At 35.2% G+C, this 19,855-nt stretch overlaps 2 protein-coding genes across 3 annotated transcripts in view; one reads left to right on the top strand and one right to left on the bottom strand.

The window, feature by feature from the left end:
- The window catches only part of LOC142352812 (roundabout homolog 1-like), a 28,293-nt gene extending 27,908 nt beyond the window's left edge, over positions 1–385 (bottom strand). For both annotated transcript variants that reach the window (XM_075404947.1, XM_075404946.1), the window contains exon 1: positions 247–385. In XM_075404947.1, coding sequence (XP_075261062.1) covers positions 247–374 — 128 coding nt within the window. In that variant the 5' untranslated portion in view covers positions 375–385. The remainder of the gene's footprint in view (positions 1–246) is intronic.
- LOC142353366 (kinesin-II 95 kDa subunit-like) overlaps positions 1–19,855 on the top strand; it is a 437,531-nt gene that overhangs the window by 45,847 nt on the left and 371,829 nt on the right. The window lies entirely within an intron of this gene.

Raw genomic sequence — 19,855 nt, forward strand, 5'->3', positions numbered from 1 at the left:
TTCCCCGGCCGACACCGGATGTTAATCTTGCAAGATTCCCGCAAAAGGATGTTAATTTTGCAAGATCTTGCACAAAAATCTTGCAAGATTATGTATTATATCGTAGGATTCTTGCAGAATTAAATTTCGTACCCGACTGAAGTTGTTTTTTAGTTTTTGTTGTTGTCCTAAGCCAATGATGACAAACAACCAAAAGCGATCTTAAAAGACGCGCGCTGTTTAGATAAAACTGAGGCATGTTCTTACAATTTGATAGAGGGTGTTGAATCTGTGTTGTCAACTTCACAAGTGATGGTCACTCTCTCCCCCACTTTGACCTCTCCTTCTGGCTGTCTGTAGATCGCCTTTATTCGAGGCATTACTGCAAAATACATCAATACTCACTAGTTATTGAAAAGTCGCACTTTTTGCAGATTAAATCTATTTATTTGCCGAACTTGTTATGATACTAGAATGTTTTTTTTTGCATATTAACGGTTGCGTCACCAATCAAAAACCAGACTGGTGACGCAACCATTAATAGGCAATTAATATACTCTCTAGTATTATACTAAGTTCGACAAATAAAAAAATTTAATCTCATATTACTTTGGTTCACAGTGTTCGTTTTAATAAACAAAAATTGCAAACGAAAAACGATTTTAAAACTTGCATCCACAATTTACTCTATTAATTTAAAGAATTTCATATCATCAATTTAAAGTCATAAACAGTTATATTTCAGAGAGAGGAAAAGATCAGCCACCCTTTTTGTCATAAAATTTTAGTCATCCCAAATTTTGCCTCAAAATTATAAAGAGCAATAATATAATCTGTTTCATAAATCCACTATTTCTAAAAAGCATTTAAAAAGTTACGAAGACTTTAGACAAATTGTAAATTTAAAATTTTCCTGCATCTCATCGCAAAAAATTGGCTTGATGAATGCTAATCGAAGTTGTTTGTTATTATTATCATTGACATAATGTTTTCAAATCATGTTGGCTACACATGTTTCCTGAATAAAGAAAGTAGCCTATCTATTGATGATCTTGAAATTTAAGAAATGAACAAGAAAAATCTTTTAATGAAATAAGGGAATTAAACCAGCTCAAACTAAACAAATTAGCATCGAACTGATGTGCACAAATTCTGAAGACAGGTAAAAAAAATCAGAACACAGAAAAAATGATCAAGTTTTGTCATGTTTTGCTTCAACTTCAAAAACTCATAAAACGAAACCGTTAAATCTATTCACACAAGGCAAAAAGTCTTCTCTAAAATCGGACTTGGAGCTGTAATTTCAAAAAAAATTTTGGTAGGATAGTTAAATTATTTTAGAAACCTCTTATTTTTGGATTTTAGTTAGTTTACACTGAATCTTTTAATTACTAAACCGCAGTTACATTCAAAACACGTGAAAAAGTTTTTAAAAGTTCGTACAAGAAAAGGTTTCTGAGAATAAAAATTGATGCTTTGTTCTTTTTCACCTTAAACATGAGCCCATTTTTTCACACTATTTAACATAAGTTTTCCACTGAAGCATATATTTCTCAATATAGTCATGCTATACGCCCATTCTCAAAAAAACTTTTCATAAATGAACAAAAAATTTGAAGAGATAATCAGAGCAAAAATTTGAATGATTAATCTACAACCAATCAGTGAAAGAAGTCTATTACTCATTAAGACAAGTGTTTGAGTTGAAGAAAAGTAACTAAAAGAGTTCTTGTTGATCCCACTGTGTTAGAATACTAGAATCGCTTCAGTACGCACCCGGGCCGAGGTTTCACCCCTATTCCACCCCTAATTAGCGGGGATTAGGGTGTAATCCGTTTTCCACTGTTATTTATCGGGGAAAAGAGTGGAAGAGTGTAATTTTAAAAAAAATACACTTTAATTACACTCTTTTTTCCACCCTTATATTAAGTATCAATTATTTTTACACTCTTGCACCCTTATTTTCAAGACAGTGTAAATTAAGGTGGACGGATAAAAGATTACACTCTTTGTTCCACCCTTATTTTAAGTATCAATTAGTTTTACACTCTTACACCGTTATTTTTAGGACAGTATAAATTAAGGTGGACGGATATATGACCGAGCAAAAAATCGACCCCCCAACCTGGGTTTTTGAACTCTTGCTATAATTTATGTTCAATCTACACTTGCGTCTTACCAAGAAAATCAGATTGGAGCAAGTCAAAATAGAAATTGTTCAAAGGAGACAAAATTTGTAAAATATCGAAAACTTTTATTTTTAAATCAGATTTTTCTATATGATCGAGCAAAAAATCGCCCCCTCCAACCTGGGTTTTTGAACTCTTGCTATAATTTACGTTCAATCTACACTTGCGTCTTACCAAGAAAATCAGATTGGAGCAAGTCAAAATGGAAAGTGTTCAAAGGAGACAAAATTTGTAAAATATCGAAAACTTTTATTTTTAAATCAGATTTTTCTATATGATCGAGCAAAAAATCGCCCCCCCAACCTGGGTTTTTGAACTCTTGCTATAATTTACGTTCAATCTACACTTGCGTCTTACCAAGAAAATCAGATTGGAGCAAGTCAAATTGGAAAGTGTTCAAAGGAGACAAAATTTGTAAAATATCGAAAATTTTTATTTTTAATTCAGATTTTTCGATATGATTGAGGTATAAATCAACCACACCAACCAATTTGTTGAGTTTTTGTTATAGTCTACTCTCAAACTGTATTCGCGATTTTTCCAAAATAATCAGTTCCTTGCAAGTGAAACTGGAAAATGTTCAAAGAGACAAAATTAGTGCAAATTTCGAAAATTTTAAATTTTTAATCACATTTTTTTATATGATCGAGCAAAAAATCGCCCCCCCAACCTGGGTTTTTGAACTCTTGCTATAATTTACGTTCAATCTACACTTGCGTCTTACCAAGAAAATCAGATTGGAGCAAGTCAAAATGGAAAGTGTTCAAAGGAGACAAAATTTGTAAAATATCGAAAATTTTTATTTTTAAATCAGATTTTTCTATATGATCGAGCACAAAATCGACCCCCTCAACCTGGGTTTTTGAACTCTTGCTATAATTTACTTTCGATCTAAACTTGCGCCTTATCAAGAAAATCAGTTTGGAGCAAGTCAAATTGGAAAATGTTCAAAGGAGACAAAATTTGTAAAATATCGAAAATTTATATTCTTAAAAAATATTTTTCTATATGATCGAGCGAAAAATCGACCCCCAAAACTGGGTTTTTGAACTCTTGCTATAATTTACTTTCGATCTAAACTTGCGCCTTATCAAGAAAATCAGTTTGGAGCAAGTCAAATTGGAAAATGTTCAAAGGAGACAAAAAATTGTAAAATATCAAAAATTTTTATTCTTAAAAAATATTTTTCTATATGATCGAGCGAAAAATCGACCCCCAAAACTGGGTTTTTGAACTCTTGCTATAATTTACGTTCAATATACCCTTGCGTCTTACCAAGAAAATCAGTTTGGAGCAAGTCAAATTGGAAAGTGTTCAGAGGAGACAAAATTTGTAAAGTATCGAAAGTTTTTATTTTTAAATCAGGTTTTTCTATATGATCGAGCAAAAAATCGACCTTCCCAACCTGGGTTTTTGAACTCTTGCTATAATTTACGTTCAATCTACACTTGCGTCTTACCAAGAAAATCAGATTGGAGCAAGTCAAATTGGAAAGTGTTCAAAGGAGACAAAATTTGTAAAATATCGAAAATTTTTATTTTTAAATCAGATTTTTCTATATGATCGAGCAAAAAATCGACCCCCTCAACCTGGGTTTTTGAACTCTTACTATAATTTACGTTCAATCTACACTGGCGTCTTACCAAGAAAATCAGATTGGAGCAAGTCAAATTGGAAAATGTTCAAAGGAGACAAAATTTGTAAAATATCGAAAATTTTTATTTTTAAATCAGATTTTTCGATATGATTGAGGTATAAATCAACCACGCCAACCAACTTGTTGAGTTTTTGTTATAGTCTACTCTCAAACTGCATTCGCGATTTTTCCAAAATAATCAGTTCCTTGCAGGTGAAACTGGAAAATGTTCAAAGAGACAAAATTAGTGCAAATTTCGAAAATTTTAAATTTTTAATCACTTTTTTTTATATGATCGAGCAAAAAATCGACCCCCCAAACTAGTTTTTTGAACTCTTGCTATAATTTACTTTCGATCTAAACTTGCGCCTTATCAAGAAAATCAGTTTGGAGCAAGTCAAATTGGAAAATGTTCAAAGGAGACAAAATTTGTAAAATATCGAAAATTTTTATTCTTAAAAAATATTTTTCTATATGATCGAGCGAAAAATCGACCCCCAAAACTGGGTTTTTGAACTCTTGCTATAATTTACGTTCAATCTACCTTTGCGTCTTACCAAGAAAATCAGTTTGGAGCAAGTCAAATTGGAAAGTGTTCAAAGGAGACAAAATTTGTAAAGTATCGAAAGTTTTTATTTTTAAATCAGGTTTTTCTATATGATCGAGCAAAAAATCGACCCCCCAACCTGGGTTTTTGAACTCTTGCTATAATTTACGTTCAATCTACACTTGCGTCTTGCCAAGAAAATCAGATCGGAGCAAGTCAAATTGGAAAATGTTCAAAGGAGACAAAATTTGTAAAATATCGAAAATTTTTATTTTTAAATCAGATTTTTCTATATGATCGAGCACAAAATCGACCCCCTCAACCTGGGTTTTTGAACTCTTGCTATAATTTACGTTCAATCTACACTTGCGTCTTACCAAGAAAATCAGATTGGAGCAAGTCAAATTGGAAAGTGTTCAAAGGAGACAAAATTTGTAAAATATCGAAAATTTTTATTTTTAATTCAGGTTTTTCTATATGATCGAGCAAAAAATCGACCCCCCACCTGGGTTTTTGATCTCTTGCTATAATTTATGTTCAATCTACACTTGCGTGTTACCAAGAAAATCAGATTGGAGCAAGTCAAAATGGAAAGTGTTCAAAGGAGACAAAATTTGTAAAATATCGAAAACTTTTATTTTTAAATCAGATTTTTCTATATGATCGAGCAAAGAATCGCCCCCCCAACCTGGGTTTCTGAACTCTTGCTATAATTTACGTTCAATCTACACTTGCGTCTTACCAAGAAAATCAGATTGGAGCAAGTCAAATTGGAAAGTGACCAAAGGAGACAAAATTTGTAAAATATCGAAAATTTTTATTTCTAAATCAAATTTTTCGATATGATTGAGGTAAAAATCAAATACACCAGCCTAACTTGTTGAGTTTTTGATATAGTCTACTCTCAAACTGTATTCGCGATTTTTCCAAAATAATCAGTTCCTTGCAAGTGAAACTGGAAAATGTTCAAAGAGACAAAAATTATTGCAAATTTCGAAATTTTTCAATTTTAAATCAGATTTTTCTATATGATCGAGCAAAAAATCGCCCCCTCCAACCTGGGTTTTTGAACTCTTGCTATAATTTACTTTCAATATACACTTGCGTTTTATCAAGAAAATCAGTTTGGAGCAAGTCAAATTGGAAAATGTTCAAAGGAGACAAAATTTGTAAAATATCGAAAATTTTTATTCTTAAAAAATATTTTTCTATATGATCGAGCAAAAAATCGACTTCAAATCTAGGTTTTTGAACTCTTACTATAATTTTCTTTCAATCTACACTTGCACCTTATCAAAAAAAATCCGTTTGGGGCAAGTCAAATTGGAAAGTGTTCAAAGGAAACAAAAAAGGAGTCGAATTTCATGAAAGACTTTTTTTAATAACTTTTTAGAAATTACGAGTTAGAAAATGTATGGTAACTCCTTTGGTAGCCTTGATAGTGTACTGACAGAGTTTTTGTAGTAACAGATGCCAATTTTTTGACTTCTATAAGAAATTTTGAAGAATTATTGAATTAGGTGAAGAATTCGTCGAACTTCATGAAAAACTTTTGCTAATAACGTTCTGAAAGAAACGAGTTAAAATATGTATGATAGCTCATTTGGCAGATTTGAAGAAGTACATTTAGAGATTGTGGAGTAACAGATGCCAATATTTTGACTTTTATAAGAAATTGTACAGAATTTTTGAATTAGGTGAAGAAATTATCGAACTTCATGAAAAACTTTTATTAATAACTTTCTGAAAGAGACAAGTTAAAAACCTTATGATAGCTTATTTGGTAGCCTTGACCGTTCAGATTCAGAGATTGTTTAGTTAGATATCAATGTTCAGATATCAATGTTCTGAATTCTGAAAGAAACTTTCAAAGATTTGTTGAATTAGGTGCCAAAATTGTCGATTTCCATGAAAAACTTTTGCTAATAACTTTTTGAAAAATACTAGTTAGAAAGTGTATGATAACTCATTTGGTAGCCGTAACATTGAACTTTTAGAGTTTGTGTAGAAATAAATGCCAATCACTTGACTTCCACAAGAAATTTTCAAAGAAGTGTTGAATTAGGTGAAGGAATTGTCGAACTTCTTGAAAAGCTTTTGTTATTAACTTTTTGACAAAGACTAGTTAGAAAGTGTATGGTAGCTTATTTTATTGCTGTTATAATGTACTTTTAGAATATTTATAGTTCTTTTTTCCATTCATTTGATTTGTATCCAAAATTTCAAAAGATCCGACGATTTGGAGGCAAAAAATTGTGATTTTTGTCAAACTTCGACTAAATTTTCCCAAAAAAAACGCATAACATTCAAGTTTTTGGTATCATAATAAACTAGAACTTACGCTTCCGACGACCATATAGTTATCTTTTTAAATTATTGCCAAACCAGAGAATGCAAGAGCAATGTAGAGACCGAAATCAGGGTCTATTTTCGCAAAATTCTCAAATTTTCAAAGTTGTTTATTTTAATAACCTTTTCGTCAAAAATCGCTTTTACAAGCATGTTATATCATTTTTTTGCTCATTTAATACTCTTCATGCATATATTAGTGTCAAAACTTTTCGATCCAGTTTCATGGCCCAATTTTTCGATTTCCCAAATTTTACTGAAAATGAGCCAAATTCACCGTGAAGGGCAAAAATCGATTTTTGATTCCTGTTATTTTCTAACTTTTTTACCCTAGTTCGAAACCCCAGTTCATGCTTATTCCAAAACATATTCATTTTTTAAATTTGGTTCAATAGTTTTCGAGATGTAAGCCCTTTTCTGCACATATACCAGGCCCAGTCAACCATCAGCGCCCACCATCCACCTCATCCCCCCAACCCCCCCCCCAACACCCCCTCAGTTGCAAACTTTTTAAAATTATCTCTACTGTCCAGCTAGAGAGCTTCTCGAATATATTAATTTTACCACTTTTTAATTTACTTCATCTTTATAGCGGCTAACTGACATGAGGTAGTGAAAGTTTCGGTCACAACTTCCTTCCTGTCACGCGACATGCTTATGCGTGCGCTGTCAGGTCAAGTGACAGCAGAGAGTAGCTCATCAACTGCGTCCCTACCTCCTTGAGGTAAGCATGTATAAAGATGACCGTGGTATCGTATCAAAAGTTTCAAATGAAGGAGGGAGTGTCGGAAAGTTAGTTATTAGTAGTAACAGATTGGATTGGGTTCGGCGGTTGGCCTCAGATTGGGTTTGGCCCGGCGCACTTGTGTGCGCTTGTCCTGGCGGGAGGGCGCTGCGAGCCTTGGGGCTCTCGGCCCAGATTCCGCGCGTCGATGGGCACGTAGGTGCAGATAGAGGAAATACGTGCAATACATCGTTGGAAACGGTGGATTTCAGAGATTTTGGGTTGATATGCCTCCTGTTCTTTTAGAATGCATTGTTTTGGCTACTTTGACGGTGACGTGAATGAAGATAAGATTGTAGCTTGTTTTGTTGATGAGTTCGAATGCCCGGGGGGAGAGCGAAAGAAGGCGTATGTTGCCAAATTGAAGCTCGATCGAGATTGCAAAGCGGAAATGGCCAAGTACAGATACAAGCCGACAGTTGACACAAGTTTGGCCATTTCGTTCAAGTTTGAAAATTTTGCAGCAAATTGTCAACCCGGGGAGGCACTGGGAAAAGTGGAAAAGCTGTTCAATGGCATCAAGCAAGTCAAGTTGGGAAAATTGAGGCCCAATGACAAAATATCAGCTGATAAGTGTCAATGGAAGTATAATGGATGGATCGACTTTTATGGCTCTGCTGATTGTCGTCGGGCGATGGATTTTTTAAAGCAAGACCAGAAGAACAAATACAACGGCATGAAATTTGTGAAAATAGGGAAGCTGAGGAAACTTATGTGCGATTTTAACTGTAGATCGAGGATGCCAGTTATAGAGACGCCAGCAATGAAGGTTGTCAAAAAACGTAAGCATTTCATGCTGGAATCAAAAGCTTATCATTCGCAGTCAGCGAAAGTTCACTGTGTTCGAAATTTCTGATTGTGTTATTGTTTTCTGAAATTGTTTACTGATTGTTTGATTTTGTTTGATAGATTAGTTAGTAGTATTAGTCAAAGACTCTATTGCATTTTCTTCAATTCCAAATGTCGCAGATTTTAGATTATTCAATCAAATTCGTAATCAAATTACTCATGAATTATATAGATAGCAGTATTGAATTGGTCAAATTTATAACCTCTCAATTTGAATTTCGAAATTTTGAATTTTGAATTTAAAAATTGTCTCGATTCTTTTCAAACTGCTTTTTATTGATGCGTTGTATTTATAAATTTATATAATTCATTCAATTAGCGGTCGGTCTGCAGGGGAAACCCTAGAACACCAACAGACCTTCCTGAAAATCAATCAATTCAAACCTATTTCTCGATTTTCATTGTGTACCGTAGCGAAATATGCAGGTTTTGGTCTTTTTCATCGGGTCAAAGAGTTGTCCAAATCGAACCAAACTCGGTATGGAGTATCCCATGTGTACCTAGAGGGTAATCCAAAAAGAATTGTTGCTCTAGCTTTTCTAGGAAAAAAGTTAGCTTTTCATACGGAAAATTGCGAATTTCGCGATTAACGAATTTTAAAAATAGGTCTTTTTCATCGGTTCAAGGAGTTGTCCAAATCCAACCAAACTCGGTATGGAGTGTCTCATGTGTACCTAGAGTGTAAAACAAACGGAATTTTTGCTATAGCTTTTCTAGGAAAAAAGTTAGCTTTTCATACGGAAAATTGCGAATTTCGCGATTAACGAATTTTAAAAATAGTTCTTTTTCATCGGTTCAAGGAGTTGTCCAAATCCAACCAAACTCGGTATGGAGTATCCCATGTATACCCAGGATGTAAAACGAAAAGAATTTTTGCTATAGTTTTTCTAGAAAAAAAGTTAGCTTTTCATACGGAAAATTGCGAATTTCGCGATTAACGAATTTTAAAAAAAGGTCTTTTTCATCGGGTCAAGGAGTTGTCCAAATCCAACCAAACTCGGTATGGAGTATCCCATGTATACCTAGAATGTGAAACGAAAAAATATTTTGCTATAGCTTTTCTAGAATAAAAGTTAGCTTTTCATACGGAAATTTGCGAATTTCGCGATTAACGAATTTTAAAAATAGGTCTTTTTCATCGGGTCAAAGAGTTGTCCAAATCGAACCAAACTCGGTATGGAGTGTCTCATGTGTACCTAAATTACAAAGCGAAAGGATTTTTGCTATAGTTTTTCTAAGAAAAAAGTTAGCTTTCCGTACGTTAATTTCCGATTAATTCGAATAATTAATTTTAAATAATTTTTAAAAATAGAGGTCTTTTTGATTAAGTCATAGAGTTGTCCAAAGTGAACCAAACTCGGTATGGACTATACCACGTGCACCTGGAGTGTAATACCAAGGAAATTTTCGCTAGAGCTTGCCTCTGGAAGTTCTAAATCAAGAGGAGCTTTTCTAGGAAAAACGTTAGGTTTTCATACGGAAATTTTCGAATTTCGCGAATAACGAATTTTAAAAATCGGTCTTTTTCGTCGGGTCAAGGAGTTGTCCAAATCGAACCAAAATCGGTATGGTTTTTCCCATGTGTACCTAGAGTAGAAAAAAAGAAATTTTTGCTATAGCTTGCGTAGGAAAAAAGTTAGTATTTCATAGGGAAATTTGCAATTATTTCGAATAAATTTCGAGTTAGAATTTTAAAAATAGGTCTTTTTCGTCGGGTCAAGGACTTGTCCAAATCGAACCAATATCGGTATAGAGTATCCCACATGTACCTAGATGGTAATGTAAAAAGAATGTTTGCCAAAGCTTTTCTAGGAAAAACGTTAAGTTTTCATACGGAAATTTTCGAATTTGGCGAATATCGTATTTTAAAAATCGGTCTTTTTCGTCGGGTTAAGGAGTTGTCCAAATCGAACCAAACTCGGTATGGTTTATCCCATGTGTACCTAGAGTGTAAAAAAAAAATTTTTGCTATAGCTTGCGTAGGAAAAAAGTTAGTATTTCATAGGGAAATTTTCGATTATTTCGAATAAATTTCGAGTTAGAATTTTAAAAATAGGTCTTTTTCGTCGGGTCAAAGACTTGTCCAAATCGAACCAATATCGGTATAGAGTATCCCACATGTACCTAGATGGTAATGTAAAAAGAATTTTTGTTATAGCTTTTCTAGGAAAAGAGTTAGGTTTTCATACGGAAATTTTCGAATTTCGCGAATAACGAATTTTAAAAATAGGTCTTTTTCGTCGGGTTAAGGAGTTGTCCAAATCGAACCAAACTCGGTATGGTTTATCCCATGTGTACCTAGAGTGTAAAAAAAGAAATTTTTGCTATAGCTTGCGTAGGAAAAAAGTTAGTATTTCATAGGGAAATTTTCGATTATTTCGAATAAATTTCGAGTTAGAATTTTAAAAATAGGTCTTTTTCGTCGGGTCAAAGACTTGTCCAAATCGAACCAATATCGGTATAGAGTATCCCACATGTACCTAGATGGTAATGTAAAAAGAATTTTTGTTATAGCTTTTCTAGGAAAAAAGTTAGGTTTTCATACGGAAATTTTCGAATTTCGCGAATAACGAATTTTAAAAATAGGTCTTTTTCGTCGGGTTAAGGAGTTGTCCAAATCGAACCAAACTCGGTATGGTTTATCCCATGTGTACCTAGAGTGTAAAAAAAGAAATTTTTGCTATAGCTTGCGTAGGAAAAAAGTTAGTATTTCATAGGGAAATTTTCGATTATTTCGAATAAATTTCGAGTTAGAATTTTAAAAATTGGTCTTTTTCGTCGGGTCAAGGACTTGTCCAAATCGAACCAATATCGGTATAGAGTATCCCACATGTACCTAAATGGTAATGTAAAAAGAGTTTTTGCTATAGCTTTTCTAGGAAAAAAGTTAGGTTTTAATACGGAAATTTTTGAAGTTCGCGAATAACGAATTTTAAAAATAGGTCTTTTTCGTTGCGTCAAGGAGTTGTCCAAATCGAACCAAACTCGGTATGGAGTATCCCATGTATACCTAGAGTGTAAAACGAAAAGAATTTTCGCTATAGCTTGCGTAGGAAAAAAGTTAGTATTTCATAGGGAAATTTTCGATTATTTCGAATAAGTTTCGAGTTAGAATTTTAAAAATAGGTCTTTTTCGTCGGGTCAAAGACTTGTCCAAATCGAACCAATATCGGTATAGAGTATCCCACATGTACCTAGATGGTAATGTAAAAAGAATTTTTGCTATAGCTTTTCTAGGAAAAAAGTTAGGTTTTCATACGGAAATTTTCGAATTTCGCGAATAACGAATTTTAAAAATAGGTCTTTTTCGTCGGGTTAAGGAGTTGTCCAAATCGAACCAAACTCGGTATGGTTTATCCCATGTGTACCTAGAGTATAAAAAAAAGAAATTTTTGCTATAGCTTGCGTAGGAAAAAAGTTAGTATTTCATAGGGAAATTTTCGATTATTTCGAATAAATTTCGAGTTAGAATTTTAAAAATAGGTCTTTTTCGTCGGGTCAAGGACTTGTCCAAATCGAACCAATATCGGTATAGAGTATCCCACATGTACCTAGATGGTAATGTAAAAAGAATTTTTGCTATAGCTTTTCTAGGAAAAAAGTTAGGTTTTCATACGGAAATTTTCGAAGTTCGCGAATAACGAATTTTAAAAATAGGTCTTTTTCGTCGGGTCAAGGAGTTGTCCAAATCGAACCAAACTCGGTATGGAGTATCCCATGTATACCTAGAGCGTAAAACAAAAAGAATTTTCGCTATAGCTTGCGTAGGAAAAAAATTAGTATTTCATACGGAAATTTGCGAATATTTCGAATAAATTTCGAGTTAGAATTTTAAAAAAAGGTCTTTTTCGTCGGGTCAAGGACTTGTCCGAATCGAACCAATATCGGTATAGAGTATCCCACATGTGCCTAGATGGTAATGTAGAAAGAATTTTTGCTATAGCTTTTCTAGGAAAAAGGTTAGGTTTTCATACGGAAATTTTCGAATTTCGCGAATAACGAATTTTAAAAATGGGTCTTTTTCGTCGGGTCAAGGACTTGTCCAAATCAAACCAAAACCGGTATTTAGTATCCCATGTGTACCTAGAGTGTAATGCAAAAGGAATTTTTGCTATAGCTTGTCTAGGAAAAAAGTTAGCTTTTCGTACGTTAATTTCCGATTAATTCGAATAAATAATTTTAAATAATATTTAAAAATAGGTCTTTTTGATTAGGTCATATAGTTGTCCAAATCGAACCAAACCTGGTATGGAGTATCCCATGTGTACTTAGAGTGTAATGCAAAAGAAGTTTTTGCTATAGATTTTCTAGAAAAAAAGTTAGGTTTTCATACGGAAATTTGCGATTATTTCGATCGAAATAATCGCAAATTTCAAAGAAGTAATTTTAAAATTAGGTCTTTTTCGTATGGTCAAAAACTTCTTGAAATTGAACCAAAATCGGTATAGAGTATTCCATGTGTACCTAAATTATGAAACAAAAGAGTTTTTGCCATAGCTTGTCTAGGAAAAAATTTAGCTTTTCATACGGAAATTTGCGAATTTCGCGATTAACGAATTTTAAAAATAGGTCGTTTTCATCGGGTCAAAGAGTTGTCCAAAACGAACCAAACTCGGTATATAGTATCCCATGTGTACCTAAATTACAAAGCGAAAGGATTTTTGCTATAGTTTTTCTAGAAAAAAAGTTAGGTTTTCATACGGAAATTTGCGATTATTTCGATCGAAATAATCGCAAATTTCAAAGAAGTAATTTTAAAATTAGGTCTTTTTCGTATGGTCAAAAACTTCTTGAAATTGAACCAAAATCGGTATAGAGTATTCCATGTGTACCTAAATTATGAAACAAAAGAGTTTTTGCCATAGCTTGTCTAGGAAAAAATTTAGCTTTTCATACGGAAATTTGCGAATTTCGCGATTAACGAATTTTAAAAATAGGTCGTTTTCATCGGGTCAAAGAGTTGTCCAAAACGAACCAAACTCGGTATATAGTATCCCATGTGTACCTAAATTACAAAGCGAAAGGATTTTTGCTATAGTTTTTCTAAGAAAAAAGTTAGCTTTTCGTACGTTAATTTCCGATTAATTCGAATAATTAATTTTAAATAATTTTTAAAAATAGAGGTCTTTTTGATTAAGTCATAGAGTTGTCCAAAGTGAACCAAACTCGGTATGGACTATACCACGTGCACCTGGAGTGTAATACCAAGGAAATTTTCGCTAGAGCTTGCCTCTGGAAGTTCTAAATCAAGAGGGGTTTGCCCACGTTTTTTCAGCCTCGACAATGCATCAAGATGTTATCGTTTACACTGGGAGTGCTCTTATTTATGAAAGGAGTCCTGCGGCTACTGTAACAAACGTTGGTCATTCTACAACATCTGTTAGCAGTCTTCTCACAGAACTGAATGCACTTAAGGCTCAAATCAGTCAACTCGATGAACGAATCAAAACTTTAGAGAGGGCTAATGCTGAAATTGTTGATCTGACCGCAGACGTTAGCTTTGAAACGACAGTTTCTGTTCATTCTAGCGACATGAGCGACGAACTACCCAATGGAATTTGAACTAAATTTAGATCAAGAGATTGTTTAGAGGTTAAATTTAGAACTTTGTTGAGTTATTGTTGCCAAGCTCCCAGAAGTAATCTTTGTTGACTTATTTCAGTTGCTTTGTAAGCTTTCGGTTATTCTAGTTTCCTGATGCATCCCTTTTAATTTCACAAGTTTTTGCAATAAGCTATGTGTTCTCAGTCGGCCTTCTGCTATTCATATCAGTTGAACTGTAGTATTTCATTAAGGTTCTCAATAACACTCTTCTTTTCAGATAAAGATGCCATTCAGAATTGAATTTGTGTTTCTAACAGAATCATGCCAGGTCATAAAACTATTCCTATTCGACCCCCGTTGGTCGAAGGAGTAGGCAATAGATCAAAGAATGCAGATGAAGGAAGATGATAAGGTAACATTGAAGTTAGAGAATGGTGACACTGAATGCGTCCTCCTGAAGCATGGGCCACCAGCAGCAATGAATGCTGAATTTGAGAAATTTAGCGAGATATATTCGGCCTTCTCTGAATAATGTGAACGACACCTGCTTTTTACGCCAACCAGGGGTACAAGGTGGACAAGCAGTGCAACAGTTACACCTGAGAACATCTCCCAAACGCAGGGGACTTTGGTAAGAGTAATTTTAGTTTTGTATTGGTTTAGATTAGTCAAATTAGAGTTGCTAGAGACGTAAGCTCAAAAGGGAAATTAATTGATGAAGTTCTTTTTTGACTCGAAAAGCTTCGAAAATCTTTGTCTTTATAGGGCCGCTTTAAATGAAATATTTTTCTTGAAAGCTGTGTCAATGTAAATACTGGTTGTTTAGAAATGCAGAAACCACGCCGAAGTTGAAGAACTTCTGAAAGAAAACAAGGAGTTTATCTCAACATTGATCCAGAGTCACAACTAAACCATCGCTGAATGCAACAGGAAGTTGGAACAGCAACTGCAGAATTTGAAAATTGTTGTAAGGGTTTTTGAATGTTATAAAAAAATAGTCTGCTTTAAACCCGATTAAGAAAGCTTAGCTTTAGATGGTAGCTATTATTTATTAAGAAAGTTATGTATGAATGTCTCAAGCCCTATTAGGACGGTATAACTATTGTAATGGTCTAACTAAGGGTTCAGGTCGTCCAATAATAATTTTAGAGAGAAGTCAGTAAAAAGACTACCCAGGAAGGCGAAGTTGAGGAGCAAGACCAAGGAGAACAGCCACCTAGTGTTTACAACGGTGTCGATCTTGAGAGCTTACCAAGAAATGACAAGTTGCTCTGTGGACTGAAAACGGACTCCAAATAGAAATTATCTCCCCCACTCGAGACAGCGAAGTGAGAAAACCTACTTCGCCAAAAGAACCAAACTTTTTAAAGGTAGATTTCAACTACAAAATTCTAAAAAATTGAGGACGGTAATTGGGGAGAACGTGTTAATAATAAGTATAGAGCAATGGAAAATTCAGAAAAGCAACTTTATTTTGGCTTTTAGATAATTTAAGATAATTACACCAGATGTCACTTACAATTTTTTAGACCTGGTAAAGAAAAATTTTCCATCCCGACTGTGGCCCGATGCATATTCCGAAGCTCGAACCGCCGCGAACAGATCTGGTATTGACTCCCTGAGCTACAAAAAGAGGAAATCAGATCCATTCTGGTGTGAGCAGCTGAAGAGGAGGACAGATTCTAAGAAAGTTAAGAAGAACCAATCCAGCGCTCCCTCACAAATGGAACCGGCTGATGGAGCAAACAGAGAGCAGCAGTTTCAGCAAAATGATGAAGAAAATGAAAACCCCTTGCTTCACCTGACAGTGATAATTAGTTCATTTTGTATAGAGTAGTTTTCTTTTTTTTTTGGAAAGGTGCAGTAATTTTAGTTGCTTATTTTGTTCAATACTGACGGGGCACAGTTTTTCATTAATCAAATTTAAGGATGTTTAGAGAGAGAGAGAGAGAGAGAGTTATTGGTTTACAATGTATTCCAGCATTGATAGTAGTAATCTTTGTTTTCCTCATAAAGTTCTCTAAAATTTAGTATGTTTACCAATAGTGATTTTCTTCAAGAAATGAAAGAGAGAAAATTAAGCATTAGAATGGTAGATATGACAAAAGTGAAGAGAGAAAAAAGATGATTTGGAAGAATTTTTAAAGCTTTTTACTATGTCTTTATTTTTCCTATCTCAATTCGATTGAAGTTTTTCAGAGTGTTAAAAATGAAAAGAACTTCGCGTCAAGAGCAGGCAAAGAAAAACTTTCACTTCGAGTCAGAAGCCGAAAGAGAGAATGCAATCCAGGCAAACTTTGTGTCAAACAATATGGCCTGGATCTCTGTGGACAAAGAGTTAATACTTTTAAGTCTAAATAGCACAAAGTGGCCTGAAAAGCTCAAACCGTCGCAAAAAATGAGCATGATTGAGGGTCAGAGATATGACTTGAGGAGGAAGGAGGATATATCCCAGTCGCCTTTTAACAAAGGGAATTTGAAGTATGTAGAACGGGCAATGTTGAGTTACCAAGAAGAGATGGACTAGGGAAAACGGCCTTCGGATCTGAAGACAACAATTCTGAAAGCATCGAAAGCTCCGTTGGTAGAAGAAGTCGAATTTTTGAGCTCATCTCGTGCACCGAATATGACGAGCACGGAAATTACACTGGGCAAGGAAAGTGGGAAAGCCAAGAAGTCGAAGGCAAGCTCAATTCAGCAACCAGTGGTCAACCAAAGTCGGATTCGTGAACAGGTATTTTTCAATCATTACAAATTGAAAAGGTTTCAGGCAACAAAAATTGTAAATTTTGCAAAGTTCACTAGCTGGTTCATTCTATTTTAATTGACGAGTAGGCCAATTTGATTTTTTTTGTATCCAAAATGAACAAGAGGTTTTCACGCAGCCATGCTCTTCGATTCAAACTAGTCTTACTTTTGACAATACAGCGCGAAACGAGGACAACCCTGACTGTGGTCCAAACTGCCCGCTGCTCAATGAGTTCTTGAATTCTTATGCCCTACAGATGCACGCACTGCAAAAAGCTTTTGAAGAGCAAAAGAAGAAGGAGGAAACAAAGCGGACAAATCTGTGTTATAGAATCGAACAGAAAGTAAGCTTGCTCTCCATTTCTTTTATACCGTTGTCATCAGAAACTGAATATTTGAAAGGAGTTTTTTGTTTCACTTTTCCTCATCTGATAGATATATGTTTTTGCTACAGTTTTGCGATATAGGTACTTTTTTAGACCGCTGAGCTGAAGGAAGTACGTTTCGTGGACGTGCATGGCTTCCGTAGTGTAGACGAACAACCTTCACGAGCTACACATAGCAAAGTAATTCTCCACGAGGGCGAAGACCTGATGTCCATCCAAGCAAAGAAAAACTTTCACTTCGACTCAGAAGCCGAAAGAGAGAATGCAATCCAGGCAAACTTTGTGTCAAACAATATGGCCTGGATCTTTGTGGACAAAGAGTTAATACTTTTAAGTCTAAATAGCACAAAGTGGCCTGAAAAGCTCAAACCGTCGCAAAAAATGAGCATGATTGAGGGTCAGAGATATGACTTGAGGAGGAAGGAGGATATATCCCAGTCGCCTTTTAACAAAGGGAATTTGAAGTATGTAGAACGGGCAATGTTGAGTTACCAAGAAGAGATGGACTAGGGAAAACGGCCTTCGGATCTGAAGACAACAATTCTGAAAGCATCGAAAGCTCCGTTGGTAGAAGAAGTCGAATTTTTGAGCTCATCTCGTGCACCGAATATGACGAGCACGGAAAATACACTGGGCAAGGAAAGTGGGAAAGCCAAGAAGTCGAAGGCAAGCTCAATTCAGCAACCAGTGGTCAACCAAAGCCGGATTCGTGAACAGGTATTTTTCAATCATTACAAATTGAAAAGGTTTCAGGCAACAAAAATTGTAAATTTTGCAAAGTTCACTAGCTGGTTCATTCTATTTTAATTGACGAGTAGGCCAATTTGATTTTTTTTGTATCCAAAATGAACAAGAGGTTTTCACGCAGCCATGCTCTTCGATTCAAACTAGTCTTACTTTTGACAATACAGCGCGAAACGAGGACAACCCTGACTGTGGTCCAAACTGCCCGCTGCTCAATGAGTTCTTGAATTCTTATGCCCTACAGATGCACGCACTGCAAAAAGCTTTTGAAGAGCAAAAGAAGAAGGAGGAAACAAAGCGGACAAATCTGTGTTATAGAATCGAACAGAAAGTAAGCTTGCTCTCCATTTCTTTTATACCGTTGTCATCAGAAACTGAATATTTGAAAGGAGTTTTTTGTTTCACTTTTCCTCATCTGATAGATATATGTTTTTGCTACAGTTTTGCGATATAGGCACTTTTTTAGACCGCTGAGCTGAAGGAAGTACGTTTCGTGGACGTGCATGGCTTCCGTAGTGTAGACGAACAACCTTCACGAGCTACACATAGCAAAGTAATTCTCCACGAGGGCGAAGACCTGATGTCCATCCAAGCAGGGGCCGATGTTGGAAAGCTGGCTAGGGCACTTTATGACAGGCTTTTCAGCGAAAGTGATCGTGGGAACTTCATTCTTGCACCTAGACGGAGGGAGGATGACGGTAGGACGGCAGCTCCTGAAAACCTTCTGGAGAAGTTTATGAGTAAGAACCTTTGTAATTATTTTGGTTTTGTTGAAACTTGTTCACTTTTCCCGCCTTGAAAGTTTTTCACTTTGACTTTCAATCTGAGATGCTAAAGCTCGAAAATGAGAGAAAAACCGTAACTTTTATTACAGCAGCATGACTAATAAAGCGCATTTAGAAGTTTTTTTTGCATTTAGATGTCGTGAAGCAGAAATACCCTGATACCCCGAAGCTGGCATGCGAGGAGGCGAGAAAAGTGGCTAATCAGTATGGAAAGGACTGTAGAAAAAGGGGTGGTGGCTCAACAGTGAGTGAGTCCAACTGAAGAGATCTTATAGTTTGAACTGCAAAATCTAACTAAAACTTTTACTTTCTTCGACTTTTGAGAACACAGATTCGTAATTGTTTGTGATAAACTGATCAGTTTATCTACGTGTTTGTTCTTTGTCTCAGTTTTATGCCTCAGATCACGTTTAGTTGTATATTTTATAGTACAATTTTGATTGCTTGTTCAATGAGTTTTATTTTGTTTTCATGTTTTAACGTTAATCAATTCTGCAATCCCAATTTTTTATATATGTAACCTTTCAAGTAATTCAACTATTAAAAGGCTGTTTTTTCTTCGAGAAACTGATATTCACCTAAAAACGGTCACCAAGGCAATGTTTGATTTTTTACCTTCTTTTTTTTATTCACCGGGTTTTTAAGTTTTTCTTTTTAAAGCAACTCGTTTCTAACTCGTTTCCCAGTTTTTGCAGAATTATGATTAATTGTGGAGACCTATGTACTGCGGATGGGCAAGTTGGTCGTCAATTGCTCAAAGATTTTGATGTATCTCCTGAGTCAATGCTGCCTTTAAACAGTTTCGAGGAATTTGAAAATCGTCTGAAGTTTGACAAAAAACTTATGAAAGTGTATTATTCGCTGAAAGAACTTTATGAACAGTGTGTTCAATCTGGTTTCAAGATCTTACCAGACAAATTTGGAGGCTTTGGACTAATTAATCATACAGGCAGAGTTTTGTAGCCATCACTTGAACCCCTTAGGCCATTTCCTGTCGGCCCTGTCAAAAGCCTCCCTGCCGAGCTTCAAAACGAAATGTCCGATCTTTCAGTCATGCGGGGTGAGTTGGACGCCGATGAACAAGTCCTACTCGGCCCGATTTGTTTCGCCAGTCACTCCTGCTCTCCTAACACACAATTTTTTCTTGGTTACACCAGCCCGTTCCTTCCGCATAACAAATGCGTTTTCCTTAAAGTAATAACTTCAGTACAGCCCTATGACGAAATCACCGTAAGTTACGGTTCAAATTACTTCAAAGATGGTCGGCTAAAATTTAGATGCCCACATACAGAAAAACACAAACGTTTGATGCAGG

This window comes from Convolutriloba macropyga, chromosome 14 (genome assembly GCF_964194025.1).
Source record: "Convolutriloba macropyga chromosome 14, txConMacr16.3, whole genome shotgun sequence".
Classification (NCBI taxonomy): domain Eukaryota; kingdom Metazoa; phylum Xenacoelomorpha; order Acoela; family Convolutidae; genus Convolutriloba; species Convolutriloba macropyga.